Below are 15,607 nucleotides of genomic sequence, written 5' to 3'. Positions count from 1 at the left end.
TGATAATATATAGAATTATAAGCTTTTCTCCCCTAAGCATATATACACAATGGGCCAAAAGTAGGTCTACAGTATTTAATCATTATTTCTCTTTATTTATTGACTTCTTCAAACTTTTTTTCTCATCAAGATCAGGCCTCTCCTCATTTGCTTTGACAGTACTGAGCTACCTTGACAACACCTTCCTCCATTGTTGGATTGGGCGATGTGGCAGCATTGACTGGCCACCATGTTCACCCGACCTGACACATATGGACTTCTTAGAAGTTTTTTGAGAAGAGGCCCCATACAATGGATGACTTGAAGGAGCTTATTTTGCAAGCACTTATGGACATTGATGCTAACTGGAATTTGTGTGTTACTGTGTCACGGTGTCAGGGACAGGGTCCAGGAATGGTGTAACATTGATGGAGGACATTTCGAGTACCTAAGAGACTAAACATGACCCAATCACTTCTGTATACCTACTCAATACCTCTAAACTAAAAAGACATAATGAATAAATACTGCATACCAACGTTTAGCCCACACTGAGTATATATATCATCACACCCATACGTGGTGCTTCTCCAAACTGATACCACAAAGTTGGAAGCACAAAATTGTCTAAAATGTCTTCGTATGCTGTAGCATTACAGTTTCCCTTCACTGGAACTAAGAGGCCAAAACCCGTTCCAGCATGACAATTCCCCTGTGCGCAAAGTGAGCTCCATGAAGTTTGGAAGTTTGGAATGGAAGACCTTGAGTCTCCTGCACAGAGCCCTGACCTCAACAAGAACACCAACTGCGCCCCAGACGTCCTCACCCAACACCAGTGCAACGTTTCGAAATCAAGTGGAAAGTCTTCCTAGTAGAATGAAGTTTATTATAACAGCAAAAGGGGACTAAATCTTGTATGGGATGGTCAACAAGCACATATGGGTGTGATGATCAGGTATCCACAAACTTTTGACAATATAATATATATAAACACTGTAAAATGTTGAAAGTCTTTGTTCAAATTTTGGCATTGCTTTGACAAAATGTAGTGCCAGAGTGACAATCAGCATCCAAATGTTGAAAACTGTCCAGTTGTCAGCGATCCAACCCAATCAGCAGGGATCCCTGTGCCTTTTTTGCCTTTCTAACACAACAAGAGCTGCATAAACACTCCGAATATAGCACTGCGCAGTGAGTCATAAGGGCAGTGGACCTGTTTACTGGAGTGTGGGTGCAGTTAGGTGAAGACGATGAAAAAGTCTTTTGGATGAGTAAACAGGTCAGGTCAGAGACACACCAGGGTGTAATGTGTGCGTGACTTGTCTGTCTGGGTTATCTCACACACACACACACACACATACACACACACACACAGAGTGATGAGTGCTTTGTTACAGTGGTTTTGTTGTGACATGAGCGTCTTATTAGACGATGATGAATCAGCAAGTGATCTAGTGACAAGCTGTGGTCAGTTATATCTCACACAGGGACAAACATGTTAATATAGCAGCTATAATAACTCATTATGATGGTTCAGTGTATACTGTAGGCCTACACACACAAACACACACACACTGCCTTCCAAAATAAGCAGTAAGGACAAAAATGGAAATAATGACAGAATTGTTTCCGATACAAGCATATAAATAAAGAAAAGCTAAAACAAGCATTTGCTATAATACTGGGAACAAATACTGTGGTCATGGGCAAACCTATGAAAATGTTGTGTAATGTCTCCCTCTAGTGGCAGAATAATTAAAAACACAGCAAAATAGTTGGCCAACTAATACTATGCGAAGAGTTCCGATTTTAATCTTTTACTTCAATATTCAGACATATAAACGTATTTATGAACACAAACGAAAAAAAATTGCAGAAATAGTTTGTTTTCGTTTAACTGTATAACAGTAAAATATTTTCAATAAGCAGAAAATTAACACGAAGGATAAATAAAACATGTTGCGTCACTGGGAAACCCCGGAAATGTTTTTGTTGGCCCGGATACCGGATAGACGCACGTGCGGTTCCTGTGCAGTGTTTCCATGAATGTTTTGTGCGTAAAGTAAAGCTGATAAACACTGTGAGCCATGTTAAAGTCCAAAACGTTTGTTAAAAAGACGCGTTCGGGTGGTGTGTTGAAAATAGTACGTGAACATTATCTGAGAGATGATATTTGGTGCGGAAGTGAAGTTTGTCGCGAGTGTAAAGACGAATCTCCGGTACTGCAGCGTGATGCCTGCATAGAGAGCAACCTGTGCACCTTTCCTCACTATCTCATCCCGGATACTAATGTAGTCCTTCATCAGGTACAGTTTAATCTCACTATCTCATCCCGGATACTAATGTAGTCCTTCATCAGGTACAGTTTAATCTCACTATCTCATCCCGGACACTAATGTAGTCCTTCATCAGGTACAGTTTAATCTCACTATCTCATCCCGGATACTAATGTAGTCCTTCATCAGGTACAGTTTAATCTCACTATCTCATCCCGGACACTAATGCAGTCCTTCATCAGGTACAGTTTAAACTCACTATCTCATCCCGGATACTAATGTAGTCCTTCATCAGGTACAGTTTACACTCACTATCTCATCCCGGATACTAATGTAGTCCTTCATCAGGTACAGTTTAATCTCACTATCTCATCCCGGATACTAATGTAGTCCTTCATCAGGTACAGTTTAATCTCACTATCTCATCCCGGATACTAATGTAGTCCTTCATCAGGTACAGTTTAATCTCACTATCTCATCCCGGATACTAATGTAGTCCTTCATCAGGTACAGTTTAATCTCACTATCTCATCCCGGACACTAATGTAGTCCTTCATCAGGTACAGTTTAATCTCACTATCTCATCCCGGATACTAATGTAGTCCTTCATCAGGTACAGTTTACACTCACTATCTCATCCCGGATACTAATGTAGTCCTTCATCAGGTACAGTTTAATCTCACTATCTCATCCCGGATACTAATGTAGTCCTTCATCAGGTACAGTTTAATCTCACTATCTCATCCCGGATACTAATGTAGTCCTTCATCAGGTACAGTTTAATCTCACTATCTCATCCCGGATACTAATGTAGTCCTTCATCAGGTACAGTTTAATCTCACTATCTCATCCCGGATACTAATGTAGTCCTTCATCAGGTACAGTTTAATCTCACTATCTCATCCCGGATACTAATGTCGTCCTTCATCAGGTACAGTTTACACTCACTATCTCATCCCGGATACTAATGTAGTCCTTCATCAGGTACAGTTTAATCTCACTATCTCATCCCGGACACTAATGTAGTCCTTCATCAGGTACAGTTTAATCTCACTATCTCATCCCAGATACTAATGTAGTCCTTCATCAGGTACAGTTTACACTCACTATCTCATCCCGGATACTAATGTAGTCCTTCATCAGGTACAGTTTAATCTCACTATCTCATCCCGGATACTAATGTAGTCCTTCATCAGGTACAGTTTAATCTCACTATCTCATCCCGGATACTAATGTAGTCCTTCATCAGGTACAGTTTAATCTCACTATCTCATCCCGGATACTAATGTAGTCCTTCATCAGGTACAGTTTAATCTCACTATCTCATCCCGGATACTAATGTAGTCCTTCATCAGGTACAGTTTAATCTCACTATCTCATCCCGGATACTAATGTAGTCCTTCATCAGGTACAGTTTAATCTCACTATCTCATCCCGGATACTAATGTAGTCCTTCATCAGGTACAGTTTAATCTCACTATCTCATCCCGGATACTAATGTAGTCCTTCATCAGGTACAGTTTAATCTCACTATCTCATCCCGGACACTAATGTAGTCCTTCATCAGGTACAGTTTAATCTCACTATCTCATCCCGGATACTAATGTAGTCCTTCATCAGGTACAGTTTAATCTCACTATCTCATCCCGGATACTAATGTAGTCCTTCATCAGGTACAGTTTAATCTCACTATCTCATCCCGGATACTAATGTAGTCCTTCATCAGGTACAGTTTAATCTCACTATCTCATCCCGGATACTAATGTAGTCCTTCATCAGGTACAGTTTAATCTCACTATCTCATCCCGGATACTAATGTAGTCCTTCATCAGGTACAGTTTAATCTCACTATCTCATCCCGGATACTAATGTAGTCCTTCATCAGGTACAGTTTAATCTCACTATCTCATCCCGGACACTAATGTAGTCCTTCATCAGGTACAGTTTAATCTCACTATCTCATCCCGGATACTAATGTAGTCCTTCATCAGGTACAGTTTAATCTCACTATCTCATCCCGGATACTAATGTAGTCCTTCATCAGGTACAGTTTAATCTCACTATCTCATCCCGGACACTAATGTAGTCCTTCATCAGGTACAGTTTAATCTCACTATCTCATCCCGGATACTAATGTAGTCCTTCATCAGGTACAGTTTACACTCACTATCTCATCCCGGATACTAATGTAGTCCTTCATCAGGTACAGTTTAATCTCACTATCTCATCCCGGATACTAATGTAGTCCTTCATCAGGTACAGTTTACACTCACTATCTCATCCCGGATACTAATGTAGTCCTTCATCAGGTACAGTTTAATCTCACTATCTCATCCCGGACACTAATGTAGTCCTTCATCAGGTACAGTTTAATCTCACTATCTCATCCCGGATACTAATGTAGTCCTTCATCAGGCACAGTTTACACTCACTATCTCATCCCGGATACTAATGTAGTCCTTCATCAGGTACAGTTTAATCTCACTATCTCATCCCGGACACTAATGTAGTCCTTCATCAGGTACAGTTTAATCTCACTATCTCATCCCAGATACTAATGTAGTCCTTCATCAGGTACAGTTTAATCTCACTATCTCATCCCGGATACTAATGTAGTCCTTCATCAGGTACAGTTTAATCTCACTATCTCATCCCGGATACTAATGTAGTCCTTCATCAGGTACAGTTTAATCTCACTATCTCATCCCGGATACTAATGTAGTCCTTCATCAGGTACAGTTTAATCTCACTATCTCATCCCGGACACTAATGTAGTCCTTCATCAGGTACAGTTTAATCTCACTATCTCATCCCGGATACTAATGTAGTCCTTCATCAGGTACAGTTTAATCTCACTATCTCATCCCGGACACTAATGTAGTCCTTCATCAGGTACAGTTTAATCTCACTATCTCATCCCGGACACTAATGTAGTCCTTCATCAGGTACAGTTTAAACTCACTATCTCATCCCGGACACTAATGTAGTCCTTCATCAGGTACAGTTTAATCTCACTATCTCATCCCGGATACTAATGTAGTCCTTCATCAGGTACAGTTTAAACTCACTATCTCATCCCGGGACACTAATGTAGTCCTTCATCAGGTACAGTTTAATCTCACTATCTCATCCCGGATACTAATGTAGTCCTTCATCAGGTACAGTTTAATCTCACTATCTCATCCCGGACACTAATGTAGTCCTTCATCAGGTACAGTTTAATCTCACTATCTCATCCCGGATACTAATGTAGTCCTTCATCAGGTACAGTTTAATCTCACTATCTCATCCCGGACACAAATGTAGTCCTTCATCAGGTACAGTTTAATCTCACTATCTCATCCCGGATACTAATGTAGTCCTTCATCAGGTACAGTTTAATCTCACTATCTCATCCCGGATACTAATGTAGTCCTTCATCAGGTACAGTTTAAACTCACTATCTCATCCCGGACACTAATGTAGTCCTTCATCAGGTACAGTTTAATCTCACTATCTCATCCCGGATACTAATGTAGTCCTTCATCAGGTACAGTTTAAACTCACTATCTCATCCCGGGACACTAATGTAGTCCTTCATCAGGTACAGTTTAATCTCACTATCTCATCCCGGACACTAATGTAGTCCTTCATCAGGTACAGTTTAATCTCACTATCTCATCCCGGATATTAATGTAGTCCTTCATCAGGTACAGTTTAATCTCACTATCTCATCCCGGATACTAATGTAGTCCTTCATCAGGTACAGTTTAATCTCACTATCTCATCCCGGACACTAATGTAGTCCTTCATCAGGTACAGTTTAATCTCACTATCTCATCCCGGATACTAATGTAGTCCTTCATCAGGTACAGTTTAATCTCACTATCTCATCCCGGACACAAATGTAGTCCTTCATCAGGTACAGTTTAATCTCACTATCTCATCCCGGACACTAATGTAGTCCTTCATCAGGTACAGTTTAATCTCACTATCTCATCCCGGATACTAATGTAGTCCTTCATCAGGTACAGTTTAATCTCACTATCTCATCCCGGATACTAATGTAGTCCTTCATCAGGTACAGTTTAATCTCACTATCTCATCCCGGACACTAATGTAGTCCTTCATCAGGTACAGTTTAATCTCACTATCTCATCCCGGATACTAATGTAGTCCTTCATCAGGTACAGTTTAATCTCACTATCTCATCCCGGATACTAATGTAGTCCTTCATCAGGTACAGTTTAATCTCACTATCTCATCCCGGACACTAATGTAGTCCTTCATCAGGTACAGTTTAATCTCACTATCTCATCCCGGACACTAATGTAGTCCTTCATCAGGTACAGTTTAATCTCACTATCTCATCCCGGATACTAATGTAGTCCTTCATCAGGTACAGTTTAATCTCACTATCTCATCCCGGATACTAATGTAGTCCTTCATCAGGTACAGTTTAATCTCACTATCTCATCCCGGACACTAATGTAGTCCTTCATCAGGTACAGTTTAATCTCACTATCTCATCCCGGACACTAATGTAGTCCTTCATCAGGTACAGTTTAATCTCACTATCTCATCCCGGATACTAATGTAGTCCTTCATCAGGTACAGTTTAATCTCACTATCTCATCCCGGACACTAATGTAGTCCTTCATCAGGTACAGTTTAATCTCACTATCTCATCCCGGATACTAATGTAGTCCTTCATCAGGTACAGTTTAATCTCACTATCTCATCCCGGATACTAATGTAGTCCTTCATCAGGTACAGTTTAATCTCACTATCTCATCCCGGACACTAATGTAGTCCTTCATCAGGTACAGTTTAATCTCACTATCTCATCCCGGACACTAATGTAGTCCTTCATCAGGTACAGTTTAATCTCACTATCTCATCCGGATACTAATGTAGTCCTTCATCAGGTACAGTTTAATCTCACTATCTCATCCCGGATACTAATGTAGTCCTTCATCAGGTACAGTTTAATCTCACTATCTCATCCCGGATCACTAATGTAGTCCTTCATCAGGTACAGTTTAATCTCACTATCTCATCCCGGACACTAATGTAGTCCTTCATCAGGTACAGTTTAATCTCACTATCTCATCCCGGATACTAATGTAGTCCTTCATCAGGTACAGTTTAATCTCACTATCTCATCCCGGACACTAATGTAGTCCTTCATCAGGTACAGTTTAATCTCACTATCTCATCCCGGACACTAATGTAGTCCTTCATCAGGTACAGTTTAATCTCACTATCTCATCCCGGACACTAATGTAGTCCTTCATCAGGTACAGTTTAATCTCACTATCTCATCCCGGATACTAATGTAGTCCTTCATCAGGTACAGTTTAATCTCACTATCTCATCCCGGACACTAATGTAGTCCTTCATCAGGTACAGTTTAATCTCACTATCTCATCCCGGATACTAATGTAGTCCTTCATCAGGTACAGTTTAATCTCACTATCTCATCCCGGATACTAATGTAGTCCTTCATCAGGTACAGTTTAATCTCACTATCTCATCCCGGATACTAATGTAGTCCTTCATCAGGTACAGTTTAATCTCACTATCTCATCCCGGATACTAATGTAGTCCTTCATCAGGTACAGTTTAAACTCACTATCTCATCCGGACACTAATGTAGTCCTTCATCAGGTACAGTTTAATCTCACTATCTCATCCCGGACACTAATGTAGTCCTTCATCAGGTACAGTTTAAACTCACTATCTCATCCCGGACACTAATGTAGTCCTTCATCAGGTACAGTTTAATCTCACTATCTCATCCCGGATACTAATGTAGTCCTTCATCAGGTACAGTTTAAACTCACTATCTCATCCCGGACACTAATGTAGTCCTTCATCAGGTACAGTTTAATCTCACTATCTCATCCCGGATACTAATGTAGTCCTTCATCAGGTACAGTTTAATCTCACTATCTCATCCCGGACTACTAATGTAGTCCTTCATCAGGTACAGTTTAATCTCACTATCTCATCCCGGATACTAATGTAGTCCTTCATCAGGTACAGTTTAATCTCACTATCTCATCCCGGACACTAATGTAGTCCTTCATCAGGTACAGTTTTAATCTCACTATCTCATCCCGGATACTAATGTAGTCCTTCATCAGGTACAGTTTAATCTCACTATCTCATCCCGGATACTAATGTAGTCCTTCATCAGGTACAGTTTAATCTCACTATCTCATCCCGGACACTAATGTAGTCCTTCATCAGGTACAGTTTAAACTCACTATCTCATCCCGGATACTAATGTAGTCCTTCATCAGGTACAGTTTAATCTCACTATCTCATCCCGGACACTAATGTAGTCCTTCATCAGGTACAGTTTAATCTCACTATCTCATCCCGGATCACTAATGTAGTCCTTCATCAGGTACAGTTTAAACTCACTATCTCATCCCGGACACTAATGTAGTCCTTCATCAGGTACAGTTTAAACTCACTATCTCATCCCGGATACTAATGTAGTCCTTCATCAGGTACAGTTTAATCTCACTATCTCATCCCGGACACTAATGTAGTCCTTCATCAGGTACAGTTTAATCTCACTATCTCATCCCGGACACTAATGTAGTCCTTCATCAGGTACAGTTTAATCTCACTATCTCATCCCGGATACTAATGTAGTCCTTCATCAGGTACAGTTTAATCTCACTATCTCATCCCGGATACTAATGTAGTCCTTCATCAGGTACAGTTTAATCTCACTATCTCATCCCGGATACTAATGTAGTCCTTCATCAGGTACAGTTTAATCTCACTATCTCATCCCGGACACTAATGCTAGTCCTTCATCAGGTACAGTTTAATCTCACTATCTCATCCCGGATACTAATGTAGTCCTTCATCAGGTACAGTTTAAACTCACTATCTCATCCCGGATACTAATGTAGTCCTTCATCAGGTACAGTTTAATCTCACTATCTCATCCCGGACACTAATGTAGTCCTTCATCAGGTACAGTTTAATCTCACTATCTCATCCCGGATACTAATGTAGTCCTTCATCAGGTACAGTTTAAACTCACTATCTCATCCCGGACACTAATGTAGTCCTTCATCAGGTACAGTTTAATCTCACTATCTCATCCCGGACACTAATGTAGTCCTTCATCAGGTACAGTTTAATCTCACTATCTCATCCCGGACACTAATGTAGTCCTTCATCAGGTACAGTTTAATCTCACTATCTCATCCCGGACACTAATGTAGTCCTTCATCAGGTACAGTTTAATCTCACTATCTCATCCCGGACACTAATGTAGTCCTTCATCAGGTACAGTTTAATCTCACTATCTCATCCCGGAAACTAATGTAGTCCTTCATCAGGTACAGTTTAAACTCACTATCTCATCCCGGACACTAATGTAGTCCTTCATCAGGTACAGTTTAATCTCACTATCTCATCCCGGACACTAATGTAGTCCTTCATCAGGTACAGTTTAATCTCACTATCTCATCCCGGACACTAATGTAGTCCTTCATCAGGTACAGTTTAATCTCACTATCTCATCCCGGATACTAATGTAGTCCTTCATCAGGTACAGTTTAATCTCACTATCTCATCCCGGACACTAATGTAGTCCTTCATCAGGTACAGTTTAAACTCACTATCTCATCCCGGACACTAATGTAGTCCTTCATCAGGTACAGTTTAAACTCACTATCTCATCCGGACACTAATGTAGTCCTTCATCAGGTACAGTTTAAACTCACTATCTCATCCCGGACACTAATGTAGTCCTTCATCAGGTACAGTTTAAACTCACTATCTCATCCCGGACACTAATGTAGTCCTTCATCAGGTACAGTTTAATCTCACTATCTCATCCCGGACTACTAATGTAGTCCTTCATCAGGTACAGTTTAAACTCACTATCTCATCCCGGACACCTAATGTAGTCCTTCATCAGGTACAGTTTAATCTCACTATCTCATCCCGGACACTAATGTAGTCCTTCATCAGGTACAGTTTAAACTCACTATCTCATCCCGGACACTAATGTAGTCCTTCATCAGGTACAGTTTAATCTCACTATCTCATCCCGGACTACTAATGTAGTCCTTCATCAGGTACAGTTTAATCTCACTATCTCATCCGGACACTAATGTAGTCCTTCATCAGGTACAGTTTAATCTCACTATCTCATCCCGGATACTAATGTAGTCCTTCATCAGGTACAGTTTAAACTCACTATCTCATCCCGGACACTAATGTAGTCCTTCATCAGGTACAGTTTAATCTCACTATCTCATCCCGGACACTAATGTAGTCCTTCATCAGGTACAGTTTAATCTCACTATCTCATCCCGGACACTAATGTAGTCCTTCATCAGGTACAGTTTAATCTCACTATCTCATCCCGGATACTAATGTCGTCCTTCATCAGGTACAGTTTAATCTCACTATCTCATCCCGGACACTAATGTAGTCCTTCATCAGGTACAGTTTAATCTCACTATCTCATCCCGGATACTAATGTAGTCCTTCATCAGGTACAGTTTAATCTCACTATCTCATCCCGGACACTAATGTAGTCCTTCATCAGGTACAGTTTAATCTCACTATCTCATCCCGGACACTAATGTAGTCCTTCATCAGGTACAGTTTAATCTCACTATCTCATCCCGGATACTAATGTAGTCCTTCATCAGGTACAGTTTAATCTCACTATCTCATCCCGGATACTAATGTAGTCCTTCATCAGGTACAGTTTAATCTCACTATCTCATCCCGGACACTAATGTAGTCCTTCATCAGGTACAGTTTAATCTCACTATCTCATCCCGGATACTAATGTAGTCCCTTCATCAGGTACAGTTTAATCTCACTATCTCATCCCGGACACTAATGTAGTCCTTCATCAGGTACAGTTTAATCTCACTATCTCATCCCGGACACTAATGTAGTCCTTCATCAGGTACAGTTTAATCTCACTATCTCATCCCGGATACTAATGTAGTCTTCATCAGGTACAGTTTAAACTCACTATCTCATCCCGGACACTAATGTAGTCCTTCATCAGGTACAGTTTAATCTCACTATCTCATCCCGGATACTAATGTAGTCCTTCATCAGGTACAGTTTAAACTCACTATCTCATCCCGGACACTAATGTAGTCCTTCATCAGGTACAGTTTAATCTCACTATCTCATCCCGGACACTAATGTAGTCCTTCATCAGGTACAGTTTAATCTCACTATCTCATCCCGGACACTAATGTAGTCCTTCATCAGGTACAGTTTAATCTCACTATCTCATCCCGGATACTAATGTAGTCCTTCATCAGGTACAGTTTAATCTCACTATCTCATCCCGGACACTAATGTAGTCCTTCATCAGGTACAGTTTAATCTCACTATCTCATCCCGGATCACTAATGTAGTCCTTCATCAGGTACAGTTTAATCTCACTATCTCATCCCGGATACTAATGTAGTCCTTCATCAGGTACAGTTTAATCTCACTATCTCATCCCGGACACTAATGTAGTCCTTCATCAGGTACAGTTTAATCTCACTATCTCATCCCGGATACTAATGTAGTCCTTCATCAGGTACAGTTTAATCTCACTATCTCATCCGGATACTAATGTAGTCCTTCATCAGGTACAGTTTAAACTCACTATCTCATCCCGGACACTAATGTAGTCCTTCATCAGGTACAGTTTAATCTCACTATCTCATCCCGGATACTAATGTAGTCCTTCATCAGGTACAGTTTAATCTCACTATCTCATCCCGGACACTAATGTAGTCCTTCATCAGGTACAGTTTAATCTCACTATCTCATCCGGATACTAATGTAGTCCTTCATCAGGTACAGTTTAATCTCACTATCTCATCCCGGACACTAATGTAGTCCTTCATCAGGTACAGTTTAATCTCACTATCTCATCCCGGATACTAATGTAGTCCTTCATCAGGTACAGTTTAATCTCACTATCTCATCCCGGACACTAATGTAGTCCTTCATCAGGTACAGTTTAATCTCACTATCTCATCCCGGATACTAATGTAGTCCTTCATCAGGTACAGTTTAATCTCACTATCTCATCCCGGACACTAATGTAGTCCTTCATCAGGTACAGTTTAATCTCACTATCTCATCCGGATACTAATGTAGTCCTTCATCAGGTACAGTTTAATCTCACTATCTCATCCCGGACACTAATGTAGTCCTTCATCAGGTACAGTTTAATCTCACTCTCATCCCGGATACTAATGTAGTCCTTCATCAGGTACAGTTTAATCTCACTATCTCATCCCGGATACTAATGTAGTCCTTCATCAGGTACAGTTTAAACTCACTATCTCATCCCGGATACTAATGTAGTCCTTCATCAGGTACAGTTTAAACTCACTATCTCATCCCGGATACTAATGTAGTCCTTCATCAGGTACAGTTTAATCTCACTATCTCATCCCGGATACTAATGTAGTCCTTCATCAGGTACAGTTTAAACTCACTATCTCATCCCGGATACTAATGTAGTCCTTCATCAGGTACAGTTTAAACTCACTATCTCATCCCGGACACTAATGTAGTCCTTCATCAGGTACAGTTTAATCTCACTATCTCATCCCGGATACTAATGTAGTCCTTCATCAGGTACAGTTTAATCTCACTATCTCATCCCGGATACTAATGTAGTCCTTCATCAGGTACAGTTTAATCTCACTATCTCATCCCGGATACTAATGTAGTCCTTCATCAGGTACAGTTTAATCTCACTATCTCATCCCGGACACTAATGTAGTCCTTCATCAGGTACAGTTTAATCTCACTATCTCATCCCGGATACTAATGTAGTCCTTCATCAGGTACAGTTTAAACTCACTATCTCATCCCGGACACTAATGTAGTCCTTCATCAGGTACAGTTTAAACTCACTATCTCATCCCGGATACTAATGTAGTCCTTCATCAGGTACAGTTTAAACTCACTATCTCATCCCGGACACTAATGTAGTCCTTCATCAGGTACAGTTTAAACTCACTATCTCATCCCGGATACTAATGTAGTCCTTCATCAGGTACAGTTTAATCTCACTATCTCATCCCGGACACTAATGTAGTCCTTCATCAGGTACAGTTTAATCTCACTATCTCATCCCGGATACTAATGTAGTCCTTCATCAGGTACAGTTTAAACTCACTATCTCATCCCGGACACTAATTGTAAGTCCTTCATCAGGTACAGTTTAATCTCACTATCTCATCCCGGATACTAATGTAGTCCTTCATCAGGTACAGTTTAAACTCACTATCTCATCCCGGATACTAATGTAGTCCTTCATCAGGTACAGTTTAATCTCACTATCTCATCCCGGATACTAATGTAGTCCTTCATCAGGTACAGTTTAAACTCACTATCTCATCCCGGACACTAATGTAGTCCTTCATCAGGTACAGTTTAATCTCACTATCTCATCCCGGATACTAATGTAGTCCTTCATCAGGTACAGTTTAAACTCACTATCTCATCCCGGATACTAATGTAGTCCTTCATCAGGTACAGTTTAATCTCACTATCTCATCCCGGACACTAATGTAGTCCTTCATCAGGTACAGTTTAATCTCACTATCTCATCCCGGATACTAATGTAGTCCTTCATCAGGTACAGTTTAAACTCACTATCTCTCATCCGGATACTAATGTAGTCCTTCATCAGGTACAGTTTAATCTCACTATCTCATCCCGGACACTAATGTAGTCCTTCATCAGGTACAGTTTAAACTCACTATCTCATCCCGGATACTAATGTAGTCCTTCATCAGGTACAGTTTAATCTCACTATCTCATCCCGGACACTAATGTAGTCCTTCATCAGGTACAGTTTAATCTCACTATCTCATCCCGGATCACTAATGTAGTCCTTCATCAGGTACAGTTTAAACTCACTATCTCATCCCGGACACTAATGTAGTCCTTCATCAGGTACAGTTTAAACTCACTATCTCATCCCGGATACTAATGTAGTCCTTCATCAGGTACAGTTTAATCTCACTATCTCATCCCGGATACTAATGTAGTCCTTCATCAGGTACAGTTTAATCTCACTATCTCATCCCGGACACTAATGTAGTCCTTCATCAGGTACAGTTTAAACTCACTATCTCATCCCGGATACTAATGTAGTCCTTCATCAGGTACAGTTTAAACTCACTATCTCATCCCGGATACTAATGTAGTCCTTCATCAGGTACAGTTTAAACTCACTATCTCATCCCGGATACTAATGTAGTCCTTCATCAGGTACAGTTTAAACTCACTATCTCATCCCGGACACTAATGTAGTCCTTCATCAGGTACAGTTTAAACTCACTATCTCATCCGGACTACTAATGTAGTCCTTCATCAGGTACAGTTTAAACTCACTATCTCATCCCGGACACTAATGTAGTCCTTCATCAGGTACAGTTTAAACTCACTATCTCATCCCGGATACTAATGTAGTCCTTCATCAGTACAGTTTAAACTCACTATCTCATCCCGGATACTAATGTAGTCCTTCATCAGGTACAGTTTAAACTCACTATCTCATCCCGGATACTAATGTAGTCCTTCATCAGGTACAGTTTAAACTCACTATCTCATCCCGGACACTAATGTAGTCCTTCATCAGGTACAGTTTAAACTCACTATCTCATCCCGGATACTAATGTAGTCCTTCATCAGGTACAGTTTAAACTCACTATCTCATCCCGGACACTAATGTAGTCCTTCATCAGGTACAGTTTAAACTCACTATCTCATCCCGGATACTAATGTAGTCCTTCATCAGGTACAGTTTAATCTCACTATCTCATCCCGGACACTAATGTAGTCCTTCATCAGGTACAGTTTAATCTCACTATCTCATCCCGGACACTAATGTAGTCCTTCATCAGGTACAGTTTAAACTCACTATCTCATCCCGGACACTAATGTAGTCCTTCATCAGTACAGTTTAAACTCACTATCTCATCCCGGACACTAATGTAGTCCTTCATCAGGTACAGTTTAATCTCACTATCTCATCCCGGATACTAATGTAGTCCTTCATCAGGTACAGTTTAATCTCACTATCTCATCCCGGACACTAATGTAGTCCTTCATCAGGTACAGTTTAAACTCACTATCTCATCCCGGACACTAATGTAGTCCTTCATCAGGTACAGTTTAAACTCACTATCTCATCCCGGATACTAATGTAGTCCTTCATCAGGTACAGTTTAAACTCACTATCTCATCCCGGAACTAATGCAGTCCTTCATCAGGTACAGTTTAAACTCACTATCTCATCCCGGATACTAATGTAGTCCTTCATCAGGTACAGTTTAATCTCA

At 40.5% G+C, this 15,607-nt stretch overlaps 1 protein-coding gene across 1 annotated transcript in view; it reads left to right on the top strand.

The window, feature by feature from the left end:
* The first annotated feature begins 1,983 nt into the window (after window positions 1-1,983).
* Window positions 1,984-15,607, top strand: part of dis3 (DIS3 exosome endoribonuclease and 3'-5' exoribonuclease) — a 55,852-nt gene continuing 42,228 nt past the window's right edge. Inside the window, 1 exon segment of the mRNA XM_060898956.1 lies at window positions 1,984-2,285. Coding sequence (XP_060754939.1) covers window positions 2,067-2,285 — 219 coding nt within the window. The 5' untranslated portion in view covers window positions 1,984-2,066.

This window comes from Neoarius graeffei, chromosome 18, assembly GCF_027579695.1.
Source record: "Neoarius graeffei isolate fNeoGra1 chromosome 18, fNeoGra1.pri, whole genome shotgun sequence".
Lineage (NCBI taxonomy): Eukaryota > Metazoa > Chordata > Actinopteri > Siluriformes > Ariidae > Neoarius > Neoarius graeffei.
This window is presented reverse-complemented; position numbering and strand designations above follow the sequence as displayed.